At 46.1% G+C, this 25,897-nt stretch overlaps 1 protein-coding gene across 1 annotated transcript; it reads left to right on the top strand.

Moving 5' to 3' along the window:
• The first annotated feature begins 20,874 nt into the window (after positions 1-20,874).
• LOC142027844 (T-cell activation Rho GTPase-activating protein-like) lies at positions 20,875-25,423 on the top strand. The gene is made up of 7 exons (XM_075022045.1): positions 20,875-21,020; positions 22,046-22,112; positions 22,802-23,101; positions 23,186-23,295; positions 23,453-23,648; positions 23,876-23,993; positions 25,389-25,423. The coding sequence occupies exons 1-7, from the start codon at positions 20,875-20,877 to the stop codon at positions 25,421-25,423; spliced, it is 972 nt and encodes a 323-aa protein (XP_074878146.1).
• The last annotated feature ends 474 nt before the right edge of the window (positions 25,424-25,897 follow it).

Below are 25,897 nucleotides of genomic sequence, written 5' to 3' on the forward strand. Positions count from 1 at the left end.
ACTAGTGAACTGCGGCCACTTCAATTTTATAAATTGGAACACAGCCAGAGTGCCGCAGTTCTGAAAGTTACATTATGGAAAGTGATAATCACTGAATGGTAAAGCTTCTGGTAAGAAAATTGTATTAAAAATACATAATCCGCTGGATTATGAAATTTTCATATGGTTATCACATTTAGGGCTCCAAATTTTCAGGAAAGAGGAGGAAGAGAAAAAAAGAAAAAGCATACTTTTATTTGGAAATGACAACTTTTTCTTTGGGTCAGATTTGAGTAAGAATTTTTTCTTATGACAGAATCATATTATGAAAATAGGTATAAATACGTAATTTTTTGCCTTGGATTAGAAAATGTCTAAGAGATAAAACTTTTTTTCTTTTTTTTTTTTTTTAATTATAAAAATGAGGATCTGGATAGTGATATGAAGCTGGAGCCTGAAGTTTAAGTGCATTCCTGCAGCCCACAAAGGAGAAGAGAGAAAATGCTGAATCTTGGATTAGGCAATGGTTTGTCCAAAAGGCAATGGATCAGGGAAATAATAGTAATAATTTTGGTGACCATCATAACATGACAATTAACCTGCATGATTTTTTTATGATGGAGGTTGAGTTTATGCACTATTAGAGGACATAAAACCATACACCATATTTTTACAGTTGGGTAAACAAAAGAAGTTTAATCCTCCAAAAACTTAGAAGGACGTAGAAGAGGACAGAGACTGAGCCTGACTCTCTTCAACTGAGCCAACAGTTGCTATTAGGGCACTCATTAAAAATATGGAAGATTCATTCTGGCACCACATCAAATGTTACAAAGATGTAAATCTGTCTCTCAAACACTGTGCTGTTTTTCCATGAAAACATTTGAATGTTATCAGATCTGAAGTGGACTCAGATGTCCAAACCTCCCTATTTCTTGCAAAATGGAATTTCTGGGTTTTGGCTATTACTACTGATTGCACGAATTCCATTGACAATTTTGACAGAACTGACAGTCTTGAGAAACATTTCTATTGTGTACAAAGAGCATCTTCAAAGGGAAAATTACTCCACCAGACACGATTAATTTGCTTTAACATTATTCTCATACACTCTACTTTGTTTTTAACACGAAAGCACAAGATACTTGATTCTGTTGTTAGAAGTAGCAGTAATTTCATTTCAAAACAAAGATCAATGTATTTAAATTTCTGCACAATTCATTCTAAACTAAGAATATTTATCTTGGCAAAATTGCCTCATAAAGAAAGGCACACTGTAATTTAACTGCCTCGGATCAAATGAAGCTAGTGACAACACCATTCTTATTATAGTATGTTCCCATTTTATCTTAATCTGTTTCTAAGTAGGGACGAATTTATTAACCTCATCCAAATATTTCTCACTTCCAAGACATGACCATGCCTTAGTGTCAATTGAGAATGAAGCCAAATTTCCATACTTTTACCAAAGCTTTTAAAGCATCATGCCATAGCATATGTGCAGGTGCAGATTTGATACAGAATCCCATTTGCCACAGTTTTCTTAAACATAATCCTTAGTATTCAAGAGCTGCAAAAGTTGGATCATTCTCTAGTAGATTGTTTTTAATTCCTTGGCACAGCAGTGCAAAATATTGTGAATTTAAATACATTTCTATAGAGACATTCAGGTCATGTCAATTTTAATCACCACAGTTTCTAGTTACTATTAAAATCTCTATTATATCTGTATTTTTCTTCTTATTGGTATTTCAAGCTAAAAGCAATTTATACTTCATTATTCTTAGACTCCTCAGGGCATATTTGGAAGATGTAGCATTCCATATAAATGTTTTACATGCATCATACAAAAATTTAAGTAAAGCATCTAATTTCACACTGAGTCACTGAATATAGGGTACAGGCATTTGACAACAGGGTCTTTACTTCCAGGTTATGAGTTTGAATTCAACGTGGGGCAGAAAAGATAAAGATATCACCAGGTGCTAAACTGTCCATGACTTGTATTAAATGAAGTTCACAGCTTTTAGAGTCAGTGGGGACTATTACGATTCTCAGGTCTGGCTCCAGATCCAGCACTGGCCACAAAGCTTTACAGAGTAATTTCTGCATAAAACCTACAAATTGTATGAGGTAAAAAAATTCATTTGGAAAGGCATTCTTCTTGGTTTACACTTCATCTGATGAAAAATGTACTCCACTGCAATGTCCCCTTCACTATCAAAAACGTGTCAGTGCCCATTTAGGTAACAGAATGTTACAAAACACATTAAAAAAAAGAAGAAAGCCTTTCAGCAGAGATAGCAACGTAATGGAATGTACTTGCCCTACGCAGATGGAGTAGTGCTCACAGAAAAAAAGTACTATTTGCGAATAAAACAGGATAAGAGAAGGAGAAAAGTACACAAGCAAAGGGGTCTGGAACCAAGTAAGTTGCAGAGAACCAGCTTCTTGGGCTTTATACACTTGTGTTAGACCTACCTCTTCCTGCCACATCTTATTAAAGAGAATATATTTATTTTGCTTTTCCGTTCAGCATTTGTTGTTGATTTTCTTTTCTTGTTACAGACAAACCATTGTATATTTTGCTAATGAAATATATTTCAAGTTGTATAGTTGAATCCCAGCCTATTAATCAACAATGTAGAAAGCTATCTTTTGACTGCCAAATAGAGCACAAACTGCTTGAAGTGTTTTATTTTAATGCTCTATAAGTAGTGGCTAATACTTCAGCTATATAAAATGAGCTATTGATATTTCAGTGCATTCCTATTTGGAGTGCAGAAAGCTTCGGATTTTTTCATTTGTATGTAATTAGGCTCTAAATTTTAATTATTTGCTCTACAAAGAAGGTAGAGAGTAGAGATACAAACATAAACTTTCTCCTGTATCCTTGTCATTTAATTACCATCATTTCACAGTCTAAAATACAAAGCTTTTCTCAACCACCTAATGAATGAGGTTCTTGTGTAATTGAATGCAGGGATATGACTGAAGAGCAGTAACTTCTGTGTCATTTAAAAATATTAGTGGAAAACAAAGTATGTGAGCTTTACGGAATAGGCAACACTAGTGAGCAGTATATTTAGAATATCTTTCCTCTCAGGACCAGGAAAAACAAAAAAAATGTTTTTACTCAGTAGATATGACATATGCTTATATCTGTAACACTTACTTGTTCACCCTACTGAATAAAGCTGTAAAAGTGCTTTTCTAGGTTTTCAAAGTTTTTGAAGTGCTTAATTCCAGCACCGGTAGAAGAGAGTAAAAAAGATTCCATCCTTCTTTGTGCACTATGATTTTGATTGATCACTTGCCAGTAAATTAACACTATACAAACCAGTGGACAGTAAAGGAATTGCATACATGGCGTTGAATGTACACTTTGAAAATGGTATTTTTCTTCTCCCCAACATTCTGAATGCTAATATATAGAAAATAAAATCTTAGCCTAAAGCTCCAGCCTCAGGCTGTGTCTTCAGAGACAATGATTACAATCTCTCTGTAAACTGAAAAATTTCAAATACAATTTTGAAGAAGAACAGAGAGACAGGAGAAGCTCAGTTTAAAGCTTCAAAGAATTTCTTGTTCAGTTAACTTACTTTTAACATATTTATTACTTTGGGGAGGAATTCATCTGCTGGATTTCAAATTTTCAAGCAGGATTTCCTACCTTTCTACATGATTTCCATTTTTTTCTCTCTACTAAGGGATTAAAACAAACCACTGCGGGGGTTTTTCCAATGGATTTTAGACTTAACTTTATTGCAAACAAATGTTACCAGTTATCCTCTCTATCCAGCTGGTTGGTTTTCTTCTTCTAGATTCCTAATATGCAGTCTCACAAACAAAAAAACCAAGATCCTTACTTGCTCCGCCCTAACTCTTACTATATGCTGCTGGTGCATCTGAATGAAAATATTTCACTGTATGAAAAACATATTTTTGACAAGCCAACAGCAATTTTTAAAAAAATTATAAATTCTCAGAATAGTAATTTATCCCACAGTTTGGATTTAAAAAATTGAAAAAGATCTCATCTGATGAGGTATCCATTTTAAGCTCACAACTCATGTATCAAATCAGTTTTCATAAATCTGAAAAAAAAAATAAAAATCATCTCTTTGCTGAAAAAAAAATGATAGACTTCAGCTAAAAGAGTTTTTCAGAAAGTCATGTGTGTCTGTAAAGAGATGCTTACAATAAAAGTGCCTCTTAGCTACAGTGGTCTTGTGTACTTAAGCACATCTCCTTTGATTTGCAGCCAATATCCTGATATCAAACCAATTGTCCTTCTATGTTTTTCTTCTACTAAACTGTTGTTTGGTTTTTTTGATGACTGTAAGTAGTAGTGCACGTGACAGAGCTGATAAGGAATCCAAATTTCTGCCAGCCTGTGTCTACATCCTGTTTAAATAACCCCCTGTTAACTCCTATGGAAGCTGACGCAGCTGCAAGGAAGATACTATATAGTTCATTATGCCTTAAAAGACCTCGTCTGACTTGATCAGCTCATCCTAGTAGTACTTCTGGTAGTACTTCTGAAAAATAGCTTTATGGATAAGGACTTCAAAGTCAAGTTCTCAGGAACGTTTTTATTTCAGGAACCTTAATGAAGCATCACAGCTACAGCAGTTGCATGTTTCTGTTCTATCATTTCATTTTCCCATACTTGATGACTGACCACTTGAACAACCACAGTGCATTTAAAATTCATAAATGTATGTTAACATAATACTAGGGATGAAGTTCTTTTGCATGACATTGAGGGCAGAAGACAGGAGCAGAAAAGGGCTTCACAGTTACAAGAAGAACAAGATTTGGATTAGAAGCAACTCAAGCAGCCTGTTAACTCTTGAAGCACAATTTTTGTGAATTTCCCTTGTCATCACTTCAGAAACACTCTCTAAATTATGAGCACGTGCATGGTTTTGCATTCCCACTTTCTATTACCCATTGATATCAGAAGCTGAATTAAGTCTGACACTTTAACACTAATGGAAGGGATTACCCCATTGCATTTTGTCTAATCTTAATTTTCTTCTGTTTAACTTCAGAGTTAGCTATTCATTTTGCTTTGGTATTATTGTTTCTGGTTTTTGTTGTCTTGTTTACCACTTCCTTTAACTTTGAATTCCCCCTAGGGGTTGATTAGCAATGTGCAATTTAATGGGGAAAATGACTACTTCCTTGCCTTGCAAGATTTAGAAATGGCAATTATAAAAAGTTCCCATTCCAGCTTTTGCTCTGAAACCAAGTCTTTGAAACAAAACTCATACTGCCTATCTTCAGCAATATTGTTTTGTGAGCTCTTCAGCAAGCCATTTCTTATAAAATTCACAGTAAGGACGACATTTTTTGCTTTGTGTCCATACAGGGACACAAATTTGCTTTTCAACTCTCAAAAATTCCACATCTTTACAGATTTTAGACTAATTTCAGGCTGCCTGACTGCCACAGTTTGTGTGCTGCCTGATTTGTTACGTTTGCTGCCAAATCCCCTGTTCAACTACGCTTATACGTCCCAGTAGCATTCTTCATGAGGACACATTGCAGGAGACGAGAAACTTTATTCCTTGCATTACCTCAATTACACATGTCCATCCTTAGGTTCTTTACAATCATATAGTATCTGCAGATATACTGATGATCTGCGTACTGGTATATGCAATGTACATTGTTTCTTTTTATAGCATTAATGATACTCAGCTTATCAGATGGAGAACATTTTCCTACTATGATGACATTTTTTAGTGCATCATAATACTTGTGTGTATCTTTCCACTCTCTTCTAAATATCTCTATGTTTTTTGTTTGAATTTCCTGGTATTTTCACATTTCCTTGAGCTTGTTTGCAGTCATGGTTTGAGACTCTCGAGTTTTAAAAAAACATGAGATCTTGTAATATCTTTCAGGCTCTTGAACAGGAGCCGGATCTCAGGGAGCAGGAATGGATGGACTCTCCAAGGAGATGTGGAAGGTTCATCTGCAATAGTTTGGGAACTCCAATAGGACCCAAAGGGATACTGTAAGGATAGTAAGGATTCTAACATTGTATGTTCACTCTCGAGATCTCCATATGACCTAAATGGACCTAAATTTCAAAACAACTTCTACTATATGAAAATGTTAATACGAGAATGCTCTCAGGGAAGGATCTCCAGTCAGTGAATGTACTGTTGAGGTAAAGAACACCATCTGGACTAAAGAGCAACCTGTGAGAGATACTAGGCCACTAGATAGTCTCAACTAACTAAACGGACAAGAGTAATGTCCTGTATGTATCACACAGCTACCACACTCAAAAAGCCCCACAGATAGACTGTATCACTTCCAGATAAATCCCTGATGCTTTTGAGATTGACACTGGTCTAGAGAAGGAAAAGAGTAAATAAAATGGGCTAGGGACTAATCTCTGGTTCGCAGGTTGGCAACACAGCAGTTTCTACTCACTTGCCAGAATTTTTTTTGTCCTCAAAATAGTACAGTAACATCTAAAGTGCCTATTGGGAACAGATCCTAGCATATGCTGTTGACTCAAGCCACTCCTGAGAACTGTCTGGGAGATTACTAGGTTGGAGCAGATCAAAACTATGCCAGAGTATGCTAGCAATAAAAACGCATGGATGACTTCTCAGCAGTGCTCGAGCCCTTGCCATTCACTGTTTCCCTCACTTGTAAATACACAAGCTAGGTGACCAAGACTAATGCACTGAAGTTGTCTTACTGAAAACAGCAGCACCAAAACTGTCACCGCTTTTCTAACATACAGCATGATTTCTGTATGCCTGCTATGATGCATGTGCTTATACAAGACTCAGCAGGACTCAGTTGCAGTATCGAAGTCAGACTGAGGAGTCTTTAGAAAAGTATTTCTTGGCACAAATTTCACCTCTTTTTGTATAAGCACTAGCTGGGGTCCCAATTTTCACATGTCAAGACAAGTGCTACTTTTCATATGAAGATTTAAGTCATACAGCCTTATGCAGATCTGGCAAGAAACTATAAATGTAAAGACACAAGAACTGATGAAGCTGAGGTTGACAGGGAACATCCTAGCTAGAATATTATCCAGGGAACTGCTGAAGCTGCCGATCTCTGTCATCTTTTCAAAGTCACATGTAGCACAAAAGAGGGCCTTCTTCAGAAATTAATGGCTCCATAGATAAAACAATGGATTAGATCAGTTTCTCAGGAACTCTTTAAGTTCTCTGTCCTCTGCTCTGATAGGTGTTGATTCAAGATCTCTCTGTACTCAGAAGCTCTACAGTTGGATATCCTGGCAGGAGCAGTGGGGGACAGCAGCCAGGCAGACCAACACCTACTCCTTGTTCTCTCCGTTAAGTCAATAAACCTGAAGGAGCATAAAAGTGACTCCTCTGAGAGCAAAACCAGAATGGGATGAAGGGGCCTGAGATTTTTAGAACTGGTCTCCCATATATCAGAACGATGTAGCAGGAAACACTTTCTTTTGATCCCAATTCACAGTTCCTTCATAGCCAGAAGAAATTTCATTACAGGAATTTTCAAACCACTAAACTGGCAAAAAGGCATACAAGCCTTTTTATTCCTTCTTCTCCTTTTATACTTGTTCCATAAAACCATTTCCCACTCTCCAGCTCACGATCTCTCTAAGCAGGAAAGTCCTATCTGCCACACACTTGTCATAACCTAGGTAGGATATGACAAAGTTTCAAATACATCAGTATTTATAAAATTAGAAATGTCAAACTGCAGAAAAGAAAAATAAAAAGGAAAAAAAGGGTGGTGGGGTAAAAATCAGTTTCTACCTTGACTGTTAGGCTCTTAAGCTGCCAGTATTTAACATTAATGTTTCTACTTCAGGCTCATGATTGCTACAGTTCTGCCATTTGTGGATATCAGTGTGAGATTATCTGCCTTTCACCAGCTCAGGCAATCCACTTCTTGATGGATATGATTTTATTTTACCTTTTAATGTTTAAAATGGTGAGAATCCAGCCCTCCAAGCTATCATTACGCTTCTCTTGATTTAAATACAAGAAGTTAGCTCCACTGGTACATTCATCCACAGGAACGTTAGCACTTCCAACTTCATAGACAACCATAAATTATTTCTGTCAACAGCAAATTACTAAACATAGTACAACACTCTATGAAAGACAAAAAGAATGCACACAATCAGCATTTCCCTTTATGACTATGAAAAGCTCTAACAGCAGATAAGCCTGAACTAAACATCAATCAAATCTGGACCCCAAACAGGGTACGGCTTATGATATGTCACACATCTGGACTCGACTATCGAAAGCAATCATGCACTTAGGAAATTTGAGGCTGTTATGCAGAGGTTTAACTAGAGTCTTGGCAACTCAATTTGGGACATGAAAGGTATTTGCACTACAGTACCAGGTGCAGTAAAGGAAACTGGTCTTGCAGTTCGATTCCAACACCGCGTCCGCAAACAAAACAAGGCAGCTACGTGTGAGGAACATGGATGGAAATCTCACCTGCCATCCTGAAGTTACGCTGTGGCATTTCGTCACTTCTTGTCACTTTCCTCGGGCTTGGTAAAGCCTTTGCAGAGTCTGAAGCAAAGGCCCATAGCTTCTTCCCGTTTGTAACAGTGGATGCCTGGGTTTTGGCAGGTTGGTTTGCTGTGGGGCACCACTTGTACCCTCGATTTGCCTTCACACATGCGTCCTTGTACTAAAAAAGGAAAATTGCCAGTCATGACGTTATACTATCCACAGGGCAATAGAGTGCACTGCTTGTAAGAGCATTTAATCCAGCAAATAATCCTTAAATATCTTGATTTTTTTGACAGTTTAGTCACGTGCTTAGAGTCTGACCGCCAACACAATCTAACAAGAAGAACTATTAAGATAAGTAGAGATGCATTTAAAAAAGTGGGGGTTCTCTTTCCTCTCCTGAGGGTTTATCACCCAGAGCAGGCTGAAGTTCTGATCCTGCAAACTGCTCCCCAGTGCTTGAATGCTCACTCTGGGAAACAAATTCTTTGGCAGGTCCAATCTTTGTTTACTTTCTAGTTTGAATGAAATGAAAGCAGACGTTTAGCAATAAATGCAGCATGATGCTCCTTACCTCATACTCCTTTTCCTCTAATAGATCTGTACCTTAGACTAGTTGAGGATATTCTTTCCCAAAGCAGGCACTGAAAACCACTTAACCGTTTAACTGTGAAACACGTTACCACATCAGGTGTGTGCCGTTGGTGGAGCGGAGACTCCCCGGCCACCCAGCGCTGTTTTGCCTGCTTGTTACTTGCTACAATAAACCTTGATTGGATTATCCCCGGGCTGGCGTACAAATTTTCATCATAACTTATAACAATTTGGTGCCGTGACTCGGATAAGGTTAACTTGGTTTGGAATCTAAACTCTGGGGAGGCGCCCCATCCTTGGATGGCCCCGGAGTGGACGATATCCTTTCCAAGACCCTTACCTCCGAACTCTAAATTTGGCAAGCAGGCAAAAGAACACTGCAGTACCCCATAATTTTCGTGCACGAGGATCCGGACGAAGACTCCAGGTTAAGTGAGTATTGAAAGCGTTTCCCGTTCAGTCGGGGTGGGTTTCCCAAAGTGTGCATAAACGAGACGCTCCCGAGAGGAGCGAAGTGAGTGCGGACCCTCTTGTAGTGCGGTTCTCATTTCCCACGAGGGCATGAGCCACGAACGAGGGGCACGTGTGTGTGTGTGAGAGAGAGGCACTTCGGAAGATGGGGCAGAAGAAAAGCAAGCCTTCTGACTCCATGGTGGGTTCCCCGGGGTGTAGGTCGCCTGGGAAGAGGGATGACTCCATAGGGAATCCTAAGGTCAGTCTCCCTATGATACCGCCAGATAGTCCTTTAGGGTAATAATTGCCCATTGGGATGACTGGCTGCCCAGACAGGGCAAAAGCAGAGAGAAAATGATATATTAATGCATACAGGGGTGGGGTGGTAAACAAATCAGAGGAGATCAGGTATTTCGGCCTGTTTTGGGGACGTTTGACGATTGGATATGTCAAGCCTTAAACATATATGTAAATTCTAAGGAACCCTTGAGTTTAGAAGAGAGTGAATATGCTCATTTATGGATAAAATTAGATACCCAAATCCATGTATTTGCTCTAAGTGAAAAGAACCATAAAAAAAAAAAAAAAAAAGAACTAAAAACCCCGAAGAACTTCCCACACCTCCTCCCCGTTATGTTCCCCCTACACTCGCACCTGACCCAACCCCCCCCTTCCTCCTCTTCCCCGACAGCCCCAGCCCCAAACTTAGACCCTCCGAGTTCCCCTGAGGAGAACAGGGGAATAACGAGGAGTCAGACCAGAAAGAAAAGCAGTTAGAAGAAAGATTATACCCCTTGAGAGAAATAGCTATAGGGGGTCCACAGCCTGGCATGGGATTTGTGTCAGTACCTTTGAATTCCGGAGATGTAAGGGAATTCAAGAAGGAGATGGGGAACCTTTTAGAAGGCCCCTTGGGAGTATCCGAAAGGTTGGACCAGTTTTTGGGTCCTAATATATATATACCTGGGAAGAGTTACAGGCAATTTTAAGTATACTATTCACAACAGAGGAAAGGGAAATGATTCGAAGAGCAGGAATGAGAGTTTGGGATCAGCAGCACCAACACTGTCCAGGCGCAGATATTAAATGGCCACTACAGCGGCCAAACTGGGATAACCAAAATGCAGAACATAGAACTCATATGGCAGATCTGCGCATTATAATTGTTCAAGGCATTAAGGAATCTGTTCCTCGAGGACAGAATATTAATAAAGCATTTAGTGAACACCAGAAGAAAGATGAGACCCCCACTAAATGCTTAAAGAAGATTAGGGGGGTCAGGGGATCTATTTGCTGGGGACCCCTAAGAAAACAGAGCCCTTGATAAAATTAAAATTACGTCCCCAGCATCAAGAAGTAGAGTTCCTTGTGGACTCTGGGGCAGAGAGATCTAGTGTCCAGTTAGTGCCCCGAAGATGCACACTGTCCTCGGAGAAATTACAAGTAATAGGAGCAAAAAGGGAACCGTTTCAGGTACCACTAATAAAGGGAGTAAAAATAGAAGCTCCATCTCGACTTGGAATAGGATCCTTTTTGTTGGTACCTGAAGCAGAATCTAATTTACTGGGAAGAGATTTAATGATTGAATTGGAAATTAATTTGGAAATAAAAACCAAAGAAATAGCAGTAAAATTGTGTGTCTTGACAACGGAGGATGAAGCTAAAATTAACCCCGAAGTGTGGTACACTCCAGAGTCAGTAGGACGATTAAACATTGCTCCATTTGAAGTCACTATTAAGAACACGGAAATTCCAATTAGAGTCAAACAATATCCCATGGCACAAGAAGGTAGACATGGATTACAGCCTGTAATCGAAAGGTTGTTACAGCAGGGATTATTAGAACCTTGCATGTCACCACACAATACCCCCATTCTGCCCATAGAGAAGTCAGATGGCTCCTATCGCTTAGTTCAAGATTTAAGGGAAGTAAACAAAAGAACTGTTACCAGGTTTCCAGTCGTAGCTAATCCGTATACGTTGTTGAGCCAACTCTCCCCGGAATTGAAGTGGTACAGTGTTATAGACTTGAAAGATGCCTTCTGGGCTTGCCCCTTGAAGGAGGAATGTAGAAATTATTTTGCCTTTGAATGGGAAGATCCAGAAACCCACCAGAAACAACAATTAAGGTGGACTGTACTTCCACAAGGATTTACAGAATCACCAAATTTGTTTGGGCAAGCTCTGGAACAAGTACTAGAAACTTTTGAATCAACCTCAGAGGTAACTTTAGTGCAGTATGTAGATGATCTGTTGTTAGCTGGGGAAGATCAAGAGACTGTTAGAAATGAGAGCATTAGATTATTGAACTTTTTAAGCCTGAAGGGGTTCAAGGTTTCAAAGTCTAAATTACAGTTTACTGAAGAGGAAGTAAAATACTTAGGACACTGGCTGAGTAAGGGAACTAAGAAATTAGATCCTGAACGAGTGAATGGTATCTTATCCCTCCAGGCACCAACAAGCAAGAGACAGATAAGGCAGTTGTTAGGACTTTTAGGGTACTGTAGACAAGGGATTGAAAATTACAGCAACAAAGTGAAGTTTTTGTATCAGAAATTAGTAGGAGTAAGATTAATAAAACGGACTCAGAAGGATGAACAGAGTCTAGAAAGCCTCAAAGCTGACCTTGTAAATGCTCCGGTATTAAGTTTACCCGATACTAAACGACCGTTTTATTTGTTTGTGAATGCAGAAGGAGGAACAGCCTTTGGGGTATTAACCCAAGAATGGGCTGGAAGAAAGAAACCTGTAGGTTATTTTTCCAAATTATTAGATCCAGTTAGTAGGGGATGGCCTACTTGCCTACAAGCTATAGTAGAAGAAACATTTGACTAAATTAATCATTGAAACTAAAATGAACCGGATAAAATGTTTACCATTAGCACTATTAAATGTAAGGACACAACCCAGAGCAAACACTGGGATCTCTCCTTTTGAAATGTTATAGGGGATGCCCTATGACCTAGAAATGCCGATTGAACACCCAAAGATAGAAGAAAAATTCTTACAGGAGTATATCATTAAACTCATGAAGAGACGGCAAGAACTAATAAAGAAGGGACTGATAGTGCAGAGGCCACCATTAGATATTGCAATACACAAAATTATGCCTGGAGATAAGGTATTGATCAAAACTTGGAAAGAATCATCTCTAACTCCCTGTTGGGAGGGACCGTTTCTTGTTCTGCTTACTACAGATCCTGCAGTCCGGACTGCCAAAAGAGCATGGACTCGTGCAAGCAGAATCAAAAGACCAATGCAGAATTCTCACTGGGAGGCGACCAGAGACCCTGACAGCTTGAAAATTAAGTTCCGAAGAAAAGCGGATGAGTGAGACTATCTTTTGTAAAGATCCTCACTGTATATGTTATCCCTTTGTATGTTACAGGTGTAAACTCTGTAGAGAAAAGTGGTGCACACATGGCTCCTATGGGTATTCCCCTCTAGTGGTATTTGCCACGAATGTTATTATTACAAACGGGAATTAACTGAGCAAGCATTACGTGTGGGAGTATCAACCGGGAAAATTACAAAGGACTCCAAAGAGTGGTGGGATATTTTTGCTAAAGGCATAAACCCTGAGAGGTGTTGTCTTTACGCCAACGAGCCGTGTTCAACGAAGGCTGAAATACTGCCAATATCTTGCAGATGAACAGTGGTCAGAGTGGGGTGGGGAGCTTGGAAAGTGAAGGATAAAAACTGGGACGCATATAAGTCAAAGCGAATCAAATATAAAGGAGGTTCCCCTGAAGAATACGACTGCTGCCGAGAAGATGGTACACCTCACTGCTCTAAGCAACAGAGTAGGCAGAGAAGAAGGCAGAGACGTACTGCTGTTCGGATTAAAGTTGATGAACCACCTCCAGAGAAGGCTCACGGAGCCTCTTGACTTATTACTCCCAAACAAAACGTCCTCAGAGCTTCCCCGAAGTCTCCCATCTCTCACCAGGGGTAAAGACAAAAACCAAAATGATTATCAACAACCTCGGAATACCTGTCGCAAGGGTAAGGGTACACCACTTTTCTTGAACTTAAGATTAAGCATTTGGATGATAAGACTGTTACTAATGCTGATAGGGATAACCCAGGGTAAAGGGAACCCCCACCAACCTTATAAATGGACGCTCTATAGGTGGGAGGATCAAATGATATTACAGCAAGTAATTGCTACCGGGGCCCCAAGTTTTAATCAATCTTTATGTCAACTCGTACCCAGAGACCCATGTCTACATAACTTAGGCTTTTAGTTTTGTCCTAGTTCTCATAATGTTAATATTAACCTTTGCACCTTGTATATTGAATAGAATTACTGGATTGATAAAAAATCGATTAGAAGCTGTACACCTAATGTTGATAAGAAGACACTATAAGCACCTAGAAGAAGACGAAATTGTTAAAGAAACTCCCCTTCTCTCCCTAGCTCGAGAAGCTCTTGCCCAGTTTGAGGAACAAAATAAGAAAAACAAAAAGGGGGAATTGTAATAAACTTTGCATAACCAATTTGTTCATCAAACCTGTTGATTGTTAAAATATATTGATCTCTACAACTTAGTAACTAAGCTGCTTTTAACTGTAATAACCACAGTAACAAGTGCAGAAACTAGATATTGAGCTAAGTAAGCAGGATGAGCCAGTCTTGATTACCTTATCATATAGCTCCTCAAGAGCAGTTTTCTGAGAAAATAAGGAACTGGTCCCAGAAACCGGCCAAGGCCGATTCCGTGGCTTGGATAGATAAACTTGAGGGAGTGTCCCCTTGGAACTAATCGTAATACCTCTCGGAACTAATTGTAATACCTCTTGGAATTAATTTTAATGCAAAGCGGGAATAGGTCATGCATATGTATAGGTGTACCTGCAACTCCCATACATATGTAACACTTAACTGTTTAACTGTCAAACACGTTACCACATCAGGTGTGTGCCGTTGGTGGAGCGGAGACTCCCCGGCCACCCAGCGCTGTTTTGCCTGCTTGTTGCTTGCTACAATAAACCTGGATTGGTTTATCCCCGGGCTGGCATACAAATTTTCGTCGTAACTTATAACAAAGACGCAGCGTGCCTTGTGGCAGGATCACCATCGCAAGTGTATCGCTTGCATTCATCTCCATCTTAATCTGCCGGCTGGCACTTGCTCCCTCCAGGCTGTAGCCGGGATAAAAGCGATGCAGTTTACAAGAAGCACAGCACCGTGTGAGCCCGCTGTGTATTTATAAAAACGGCTACAAATACTAAAGCTCTGCAGGGACCGCTGACCCACACAGAGGCTGTGTTTTCTGAAGAGGGAGTCTGTGTGAAACCCACAAACCCAGGACTGCGACCCCCCTCACCCTGCCCCTTCTCTCCTTCCCTCAGCCGGGCCCGGCTCCCACACCCCCACGCCCGCCCAAGGGCCTCGCTCGCCTCACGGGCAGCCCCAGCCCTCACCTCAGCCGGGCCGCAGCTGGAGCAGAGACTGCAGAGACCAACATGGCCGCCCGGCAGCCCCGTGCCCCAGGACTACAGCTCCCAGCATGCCCCGGGAACCACCAGGGCCCCCGGCAGCCCCGTGCCCCAGGACTACAGCTCCCAGCATGCCCCGGGGCGCTCCTTCCTGCTGCCTGACCCTGCAGGGACACCGTCCCCGGCCCGGCCCCGGCCCCCGCAGGCCTCATGGCCGCCTGCCTGGGGGAGGACGAGGGCGAGGGCGAGGGCGAGGGCGAGGGCGAGGACGAGGATGAGGATGAGGACAAGGAGGAGGGGAAGGACAAAGGGGCAGGACGATGAAGCCCCGTGGGGCAGGAACCTGTGAGTCAGGTTCCCTTCTGCACTCAGCATGAAAGGCCTTGTGAGATATTGTCCTGACACAAAGAACCCCAAACATTCATGAAATGCAAATCAGACCCATACCCCCAATCCCACATGTAATGAGGTAAGAGAGATTTTACAATAGCCAATATATTTTCAGCCTGTATCTCAAGATAAGATGATAGCTTTTTCACAGACTTTGAGCAATACAAAAACCAGGACTAAAACACCCTACCAAACACCACAAGATCCAAGATAGAAATCACAATTTTTGCTGGGTAACATCAGCACCACCTTTTTTCTTTCCTTCTTGAAAGACTTCCATTCCTCTACCGATTTTAGTATTTTCCCGTGAAACAAAAGTGTTCTAGATGCTTGTCTTATAAAAAGGCTTTAGTGAATAACTCTAGTTTTAAAGACTACAACCAAATGATCTTTTTCTTCTTTCCTGCTGAGATTCCTGACTTTTGTAAGCCTCTGGATTTCACCTCTACTGCAGGAGAACAATAAAAAACTTCTTGCTTATGAATTTTTAAAATGTGAAATGCAAGTACAAGATGAATAGAATTTTGAACACACACTATTACACTATGAGCGATTACCCACAAAAAGTAGGGAACACATACAAATGCTTAGGCGTTTAAGATGATTGCTAACCCTGTCTCACAAAGCCATTTTTTTCCTGCTGCTTTATTCCACATTCCCTTGGTTGTAAGTTAGTTCGGTGCATCCTTCTTTGCACTGTAGCTGTTTTCTTCCTTCAGAAATGAAGGGAAAAAACCTATGTATGTTCTTTCTGTTTATCCATCGGTAACATACCTATAGCTCCTCTGCTAATTTTTTTTAAACTTTTTTTGCTTTGAATTCACTTAAAGTGTATATTCCATATAAACCCCATTTTCCCTTTATAAACTATAAATAACTGCTATATCAAATCTTGTTGACTGGGTATATGGATTTCTGATATTTTGGTTTATGAAACAAAAGCAGCCACCTGAAAACTTCACAGTGTTTCATGTCTAATTGCCTGAGTTATTTAACTGTCACCTCACTTCACTTGCTTCAGGAATGATACGTGAGGATGTACTTACTGATTAAAATGACAATTAAGGTAGGTTACCATCACATATCTGTACGAAACTTTGAACATGCTGTGTTTCTCAGCTTTTACAAATGCTGCTATATTTACATGCAACATAGCTGAAATTTGACCATGAAAAATGTATCCCTCACACATAACAATACAAAGTGTTGAGTGAGGCACATTAAAACAAAGATGTGTTCACCTAATTCTAACGTCTTTATAGTTTAAAAATCACCTACTAAAAAGCTATGAATGTTTTGCCTGTGAATACAAGAATTAGCTGCTTTTTTTTCCTCCAAAGAAAGCAACAGGCCTGCCTGCCAGTTTCCCGGCAATTGCAGTTGGTATTTGAACAAGCTTTCTCCTTCTGAATACAAAAGAACAATTAATTTGTAATCTAGAAGTGAGACTAGAGTAAGGGGGTATATACCCACTACAATCTATTGCAAAGCCATCTGCAAGGTTCCACATGAGATGATTGTTTTGTACAGAACAAAAAATAAATAAACAAAAAAGCACACGCAGCATTCACTTCACCTCCAGACTTCTAAATGAAAAGATGTATGTAACCTGGGATGCAGTGAACTATCTAAGGGAAATCGGGCCTGATAATCAACCTCTTTCATGTTTGTCTTACAAAAGCAAGGCTTATCTTTCTATTTGTTTGACAGACCCCAATTAGAATGAGTCCTGATTTTAACATGAGTTCTGCAGAACAAAACTCCAGGTAGTTGGGTGTTTGTATTGCAATTCTCACTCCAGATCAGCCCTCTTCTATTTATTGAGGAGCAGGTGCTGAGAGAGAAAGCAAACTGTCTTGCCTTGTTTGGAACAACAACATCATCCTTAGCAATGATGTACCTTCATGAGTAAATTGACTCATGTGGGTAACTTCTAACTTGGCTGCATAATTATGCAAGCAACTTCATGGGATTAGTGGCATAAGTAAGTGCTCACTAGAGTAACAAAAAGGGCTTCATACATTAACATTGTTTTTCTTTCCCTTCAATGTAAGGCTCCTGTAACTTGTCATGCAACACAACAGCAAGCAAACATCAAGAAAAAAAACCAAAACAAACAGAAAACCCCAAATATGGGCTAACTTAACAGAGCATGCAGGCAGTAAAACTTCTTACTCAGAATCATCCTGGCAAGACGGCCATTCTGTAGGATGAGCTAGCATGAACTGTCCAAAGAGTAACCGCAGTGTGCACTGTTGCTATCCTAGCAGGAACTCTGCTGCACACAGTGAATTTTTCCTGCTGGAAAATGTCAGTTGTATCCCAAAACATGGTGTTTTCATTTTGTTTTTTTCCTTCATGGATGTGTAAGTACTTTACCAAAAAAACCTGTACTCAGTGGTTTATCGTATTTAGTTCACATCCCACATTTCTCATGTCGTTAGAGCTTATGGGACTGTTATTTACTCACAAAAGCCTACTGAAGTGATGTTAACCTGTACACTGTAGTGCATTGCTTCTACTTCTGAAGACAAAGTCCAAATAAAAGGCAGGAATGCCCTTCATTGCAGAGGAAAAAATACAGCTGCCACAGTGATTCCTTCTGTTGCTCCTGATGCTGTATATATTAACATCAACATCTGCTGACATTGGCAAAGAGCAACATGGAACTAGACTTACCATCAAGAAATCATGTTTTTGTGTGATAAATAGGCAGCAGCAGCTGTTTTTACAGCTGGGAGATTTCATCTAACTGCGGGACCAGACACAGTCACTTCTTGGACATTCCAGATTGTCTTGAACAGTGCTAGAATGAACAGAGAACAGAAAGAAATGCTGAAATTGCAACTTTTCTTATGGTAAATTGCAGTATTATTGGCATTCTTCTGAGTCTTCTTCCACGTGCTGCCCAATTCTTTTTTTGTGTGCTGTACTATGAGAATGTCTTCAAGGCACCTTGATAAAGGACATGCTCAAGACTACACTTCTCTCAGATTCTGTGCTTGACTGCTTCCTCTGTGTTCCCGACCAGTTAAGTTCTCAAGGTTATACCCCAGCTTCATCCCACTGGCCCAGAATAGGAGAACCACAAATTACAGTAACTTTTCTGGGTATGACGGGAACAGGCAGCCCCACGCTCACCGTGCAGCTCATCTCCACACATTTTCTTGACACGCTTTTCTGACTGCAGCACCATGAGCGCTTGGAAAGCCTCTCCTGCTTGTTTTGCCTGCCAACAAACCACTTCAAAGACTTCAGCCCTCTGTTGTCTGCTCACATGCTACCCCACGGGATGGCCACGTGCTTGTACCTGTAATGCACTCACAGAAGAGGATCGAGAGGGCTGTGAAAGTGGTACCAGCTGCAGGTGAAATGACTTATGTAAGGGATTTTTCTATTTGGAGAAGATCATAAAACAATAATATTTTGGGCTACCAATAAAAAGACAGTTTTGTGATAAAATAGGAAGTTTTAGGCTCCCTTCCTCCCTCCAAACAGTGAGCAGCAGCCTCTAGACAGGAGCATGGAATAGTCCTGACCAGAGTCAGCATTGCATCACATGGACCTGGTCTAAAATAGCTCTAACAAAATCCCAGCCTCAGAGGAGAAAGCAGCAGCAGCAGCAAAGATAAATCCTGTGATTATAACCAGAGTGAGGTTGTAAAGTCAGTATCTCTCTTCAGGAAAGTGACCATTAAGACTATGGCTTCAGTTTCTGTCCTGGGGCCTTTTCAAGCTGGTTAGGTCATTGTTTTAGAAGTTTGAGGTTTATTCAGGAAGAGATCAATTCACGAATGGATCATATATTTTAGCTGATCAAGAGAATAAGTGGCACATGGCTATGTCTGTTAGTGTGTGAGCCCATGTCCGTAGAAGCCCCGTCGACAGCTTCACCAAGATTACCTTCTCACAAGGCCATTCTTCAATGACCTTCAGACGGTTCAAAATACACAGCCTATCTTAATGCCACTATCCAGGAGAGGATGTTTGTCCCAGCTAGTGTTGCATGGTCTGAGAGCTGTCTTTCTCAGGGACGAATCGTCTAGGGTGAAAGTGGTTTTCGTCTTAATGAGGGCAGAGCAAAAGTGTGATGCTGCACAGACTCTCCCTCTCGTGGGGAGGGAGGTCCATATTGGTGTCTGGGTCCAGACCATGACATTCCCTTTCTCTTGCAGTGTGAAGTGTTGAGGCACACAGAGCAATGCAGAAAGCACAAAACACCAAGTTACCGTTACCAAGTTGGAAACTGTATCTGCACCCTATCAGCATGGTCATCTTCTTTCTCACTGTCCCATGCCAAGAGAGAGCCTCCCCAATTTGACCACTGCTTTGGCTAGAGAAAACCCACACAATTCTAATCCTCATCGCAGTGGCACAGGGAGATGTGCATGAAGGGCGGGAATGGGAAGGGTGCTACATAGACAAGCAAGGGGAATCCAGGGATAGCCACACACTTGTGACTAAGACACAGTGGCTTAGGGAAATGCACAGTTCTGGGGCATGAAGGTCCTAGCAAGAAAGACTGCAGAAGTCCCAAGCCCTTCCCCTCTGCTCTGTCGAGCCCTGGGCTCCCCAGTGCCAGGCAGAGACGGCCATATTGGAAAGAACTCTCCCCCCAGTGCCCCTCCCACTTTCCGTTGGGCTTAGAATGTTGGTCGTTGGGCTTAGAATGTTGGTCGTTGGGCTTAGAATGTTGGTCGTTGGGCTTAGAATGTTGGTCGTTGGGCTTAGAATGTTGGTCGCTGGGCTCGGAATGTTGGTCAGTTGGAGCCCACGGCTGCCAGAGACAGCAGCACGGAGCTGTGCTGGCACAGAGGAGCGCTGGGAGGAGGCAGGATCTGGCCAAGCAGCACCTCGCCGGCACCGGCACCTCGCCTCCCATCCCCGCTGTCGCCGACTGGCCCGCGTCCTCGGTCCACGGCGAGGGTCCTCCTCTCCCGGGCAGGATGGGCCAGGCCAACTGCTGCTGCGGCTCCAGGTGAGCTCTCCCTGTGCCTCGGGGGCACGGCCGGGACCCGCGGTGGCAGCGGCCTTTCTCATGCCCGCCGCTCTCTGCTCTGCAGGGAGGCTCTCGCCGACGCCGAGGCGGTGCTGAGCGCGGACGTGCGGCTGACCCGGGGCCGCAAGAGGAGCGAGAGACGCCTTCTCCTCCTCCAGGAGGAACTGGTGATCGCCAAGTTGCAGTAAGACCCTCAGAGCCCAGCTGCCTTTCCCCCAGCCCTGGCCCTGGCCCCAGCCCCGGGACACCCCGGCCCCAGCCCCAGGCCCCGGCCCCTTGGTGCTGGATGCGCCCATCGATGTCTGTCCCAAGGGCAGGTGGGGGACAGGGCTCGGCCCGGGGGGACCCCGAGGAGGACACCCCCAGCTCACCGCCTGCCTCTCCTCTCTGCTCTCTGCAGACGCGGCACCAGCCTGCGCCCACAGCTCCGCCTGGCCCTGGACCAGCTGTGGGTGCTGAGCGGCGGAAAGGAGGCGGCGGGGGACGAGGAAGAGGAGAAAGGCGGTGATGAGGACAGGACCTCCATCCTCCTCGTCTGGCCCAGCGGCTCCTGCGTCGCCACTTTCGGGTGAGTGCCACGGCCAGGCGGGAGACGTTCCCAAGCACACCCGCACCATCATGAGAACGGCCTCTGCCCTGCGTGCAGAGCCTGGGCAAGGAGCGAGCAGCATGCCGGCAGGGAGGGATGGGGGCATGGGCAGGTCCCGCATCCCCTTTGGGTCCCCAGAAGGGGAGGGCGAAAGCAGCTGCTCTGGCAGGACACGGGGAGCCAGGGCTCGGGCAGCGCCTCTGTCCTGCCCCACGGGGCTTCGTCCCGCTCTGGCGTCCTTCCCCACGGGGCAGGGCTGCGCAGGCGCCCGCCTCTGCCCACGGGCTGGGGGGCAGCGGGGCCTGACGCTGGTTCTCCTCTCTTTCTGCAGCTCCCGGGCGCTGAAGGAGCTGTGGGTGGGCACGCTCCTGGGGTAAGCCGCGGGGATGCTGCAGGTGCAGCCGGACGGGGGAACGCAGCTCCTCAGCTGGGGAGAGATGCCCCCGTGGCTGCCGGCCGCTCTCGCTCGGGCAGAGCTGCCGCAGGAGGGAGAAGAGGCAGCTTGGGGCTCAGCCAGCTCTCTCCCTGTCCCTTCCCGGTCCACAGGACACCAGAAGGAGCCAAGAGAGCCCGGGTGACGCCTGTCCCATCCATCAGGCTCCTGGAGAAGGAGCTGGGCCGCCGCCACGCCGTGAGTGCCTGCCCGGTCTGGGCTCTGCCCCCGAGCCCTGGTCCTCCCGCGGAGCGAGCGGCAGAGGCATCGCTGCTCACCTGCCTCCGCTCCTTCTCTCTTGCCCAGTGGAGGACATTAAGCGCCGGGAGCCTGGAGAGGCTGATGGAGGGCCAGGCCGAGGTGAGAAGGGCTGCCTTTCGCCCGCCTCTGGCTGTGCCGGCACGTGCGGCCAGTGGGGTGAGGGATGGAGGGAAGGGTGGTGCCGCTCGGGGAGCGGAGAGGGTTGGGGAGCCGCCGGGAATGCCGGCACATCCTGGCCGGCGGTGCTGGGGGGAAACCTGCCCCGCGGGGCAGAGAGCCCGGGAGGGCAGAGGGTCCCGGCTCTGCCACGCTCAGGCTGCCGGTGCCGGCTGGCAGCTCGCCGGCGGCCCTTTGCGCCGCGGGGCTGCTCTCTGAGCGCAGCCTGGTTCTTGCAGGCTGGTCCCAAGCAAGGGCCTCCGACGGTCCCGCCGAGCAGCGGAGGGGGACTTTGCCACGCACCGGGTGAGTTTCGGGAAGAACGGTAAGCTCCTGCAAGCGCTGGAGCTGTGCTCACTTGTCCCTCGAGTGTCGCCATGCAGGTTGGGCAGCCCGAGGCAGGATGTCACCTCCAGGAGGAAGGAAGGACGGACACCCGCTGGGCAGCGGCCGCTGGACGTGGTTCTGCGGGGACACGGAGCCTCTGCTGCTGCCCACAGCTTGGAGGAGGACAGGGCGAGGGCTGGGCCAGGCTCTCCTCTCCTGGTGGCGTGCCGGCTCTCAGGAGCCTCCCAACTGGAGCTGCTGAGCCGGAGCTCAGAGGTCCAGCTGCTGGCTCCCTGCCCGTCCTGCTGCACCGCTCAGCACCACGCTGCGGGCAGGGCAGGCCCCGGGAGTGCTGGCCCGGCGGTCTCCGTTGACGGGCTCTTGCTCGGCTTTCCTTTGCAGCAGGAGGGAGCAGCAGCAGGAGGAGGAGGAGGATGGGGCTGCCCTGGCCCTTTGCTCGTCGGAGGACCCCGGCCGCTGCCCAGGTGCCAGGGCAGGTGGGCTCTGGCTGCAGCAGGGCGCTCTTTGGCCAGCCCCTGGCAGCCCTCTGCGGGGAGGACGGCTCCCTGCCCCGGCCCATCCAGGTAAGCCAGCCTGGCCGGGGGGGTCCCCAGCCCTCCAGATGCTCCCTAGAGGCGGTGGGAGCCCTCCCTCCGGCTGCTCCACAGGGCGTCCCCAGGAGCTGCGGGGATGGTGGCTTGGGCTCTTCACCCCCAGCAAGGAGCTCGCTCTGGGGCAGTGCTCTGGCCACCGCTGTCGGAAGGCAGCTCCTCGGCCAAGCAACTGTCCTCCTGCCTCTCCTGCAGGAGCTGCTGGCTGTCCTGCGCCGGGAAGGACCGTCGACGGAGGGGATATTCCGCAAAGCTGCCAGCGGGACGGAACTTCGGGAGCTGCGGGAGGCCCTGGACCGCGACGCCGATGTCGACCTGGGCAACCAGCCTGCACTCCTGCTGGCCGCCGTCTTGAAGGTGAGCGCTTCTGACCTGCGGCTGGAGGAGCTCCTGGCCGGCCTGGAAACTTCAAAGGCTCACCCAGAGCCCTTGGCATTGCAGGACTTCCTCCGAAGCATCCCCGACAAGCTGCTGGTGACCCACCTCTACGAGGACTGGATGGCAGCCATGGAGAGGACCAGCAAGGAGGAGAAGGTCTCCGAGCTGAAAGCGTAAGTGCGGGCAGCAGCCTGCCTGTTGAGCAGGAGCCCTGGCCGCTGGCTGAGAGCACCTGGAAAGCTGGGCAACTCAGCCGCTGGCTCCCCCCTGCCTTGGACAACAGGCCTGGGCAAAATCTGCTTTGTCAACCTAGTGTCCCTGTTCCCTCAGGGTGGCCGAGAAGTTGCCTGCAGCCAACCTCTTCCTCCTCAAGCGGCTGCTGTCCCTCCTCCAGCACATCGGCCGCAACGCAGCCACCAGCAGGATGAGCTGCAGCAACCTGGCCATCTGCCTTGGGCCAAACCTGCTGAGCCCACCCGACGAGGAGCTGCTCCCGCTCCAGGCCATGCTGGAGGTGACCGAGAAGGTGCGCTGTGTTGGCAAGCCGGCTGCAGCCTTGCCGGCCTATCCGAGCTTGGCTGCTCAGAGGTCCCTGGCTGCCTCCTCCCTTGAGCAAATGCCGGTGGGGTGGCTGCCTGCAAAGGCAGCCCCGCAGCCACAGCCATCTGTGCAGAGGCAAGGGTCGGGAGTGGGAAAGGCTGCTTGGGACAACTTCAGGCAGCTGGGTTGAGAGCAAGGGTTTGATGTGTGCAGGTGAACACGCTGGCGCTGTTTATGATTGAAAATTGCGGCGACATTGTTGGGGAGGAGGTGGCTGGCCGCTCCTGTCCATCAGCTGGGGAGTCGCCAGCCCCCACGGACGGAGCCACAGGTATGAGGAGGAACTGAGGGCTGTCCCAGGCTGGGGCTCGGGATACCAGAAACCTCAACGTCAAGAAGAAAACCGGTGTAGGGCTTGGGGTGGGTTTTGCTTTGGGTGTGCTACTTCCAAGGCGTCACTGCTGCACATGGTTTTGCTTTCTAGACCTGCCTTTGGAAGAGCAAAGTGGCCCTGCAGGCAGAGGAGACCAGGGCCACCAGGCAGAAGCCATTCTGCATGCATCCCCCTCTCTGGGTGTCCTCAAAGGAGCTGGGGGAGACATGGTGGCGGAGTCCAAAACGACAGAGGTATGTCAGCTCTGCTCCACAAGCACCGTGACAGTGTCTCTCGGGTAGGAGGGTAGTTTCTGAGGAGGCCAAGTAGCTGCTGGGCCTCCTCCGGCCAGCCGATGGCTTGTGTGTTTGGGGTTCCTCCTCCTCCCCCACGGAATCATACGTTGTATGGAAAACTGGAAAGGTCCTTTCTCAAATGCATTAAGCATGTGCTTAATCCAACCAAATACCTACAAAAAGACAGCGGGGAGTAGCTGTCAACTTGAGAGGGCTTTTGCTCGGATCCTACTTCATCACAGTTTCATCAAGTCTGTTTTGGGGCAGGTGGACTGTGCAAAATGTGGATGCATGATGCAAAGCAGCATCTTCCCCAGAGAGCTAAGGTGGTAATTTGGCAAGCAGTCCCTTACTACTCCAGGCCGTCCCTTGCCACCCCTGAACTCCAACAATTCTGGTTTAGGCACCTCCAGCTTTGCCTCCAGCCACCCTCGAGAGCACGGCAGAGCCCCTGCTACGCCCGCAACAACTGGGCAGCCTTTCAGAGGAAAGAAGGTAAAACGAGTCACTTTGGGTTAAAATCAGAACTGTCTCCGCTGGATCGTGGCCTTACCTATCTAAGCACACTGTGGGATGGAAAGGTTTGCAGGCTCTCCTCGGGACAAGGAAAAGAGAAGGAACCGAAGGAGGAAACAGGCCTGGGGAGATGAAAGCTGTGCAGAAAAAAAGAAGAGGAAGAGAGAAAACAGATTGGGGGATCGCAGACGGAAAAGATGCAGGAAGGTCCGGCAGGTCGAGAAGCCCAGGTGTGTACCAGGCTCTGCTGCTGCGCAGGGTCTGGCAAGAACCCCGTGGCCGCTCCCCAGGGGCTCCCCATCGAGCCCTGCTGCGTGGCACAGGGGCCCTGTGCATCTCTGCGCGCGCACAGCTCTCTAAGGGCATTCCCCGTGGGGATAAGGCGCCAGAGCCCTCCCCTCGGCAATGCCAGCCGTAGCTCACTCTCTTCTGGGCTATGAGCAATTCCTCGTCAACGGTGTTCCCCAGAGAGAGGGCAACCAAACCCTGCCTCTTCCTGGCGCTGTGCATTCAGCAGCGCTCTCTGACTCTGTCCTTGTAGGTGCCGTTTTCCTGTTACTGGCTGAACCCCTGTGAGTCCTGGGCCCACCCCCCACTGCAGTTGATGTTCTCAATAAAATGATATTTTCTCTCTTCTGAGTATGTCTGCCATCGGCTGCTCTGGAGCGGGGAGCTGCTGTTTGGGGATGACCCCTCGGGGAGGAGTTTGGGATTGTGCCTTGTCCCAGCATCCTTGCCGGCGCGCATGAGGGCTGGGTTCAGGTGCTTTAGGAGTGAAAGCAAGGCACAGAGTTGCACAGGAGGGTGGAGGTTGGAAGGGAGCTGTGGAGGTCGTCCAAGCCCTCTGCTCAAGCAGGCTCCCTTAGAGCAGGTTGCCCAGGACCACGTCCTGGTGCGTTTGGGCTACCTCGGAGGAGCAGCCCCATGAGCTCCGAGCGAGGGCAAGATGTAGGCAGACACGGTGGCCAGGAAGGGCTGAAGGTCCGTATGCAGCCACCGTCACCTGCAGCTTGCTGCTCCCTGCGGCCATCACCCTTGCACAGCGAGTGC

Source organism: Buteo buteo, unplaced genomic scaffold (genome assembly GCF_964188355.1).
Source record: "Buteo buteo unplaced genomic scaffold, bButBut1.hap1.1 HAP1_SCAFFOLD_62, whole genome shotgun sequence".
Classification (NCBI taxonomy): domain Eukaryota; kingdom Metazoa; phylum Chordata; class Aves; order Accipitriformes; family Accipitridae; genus Buteo; species Buteo buteo.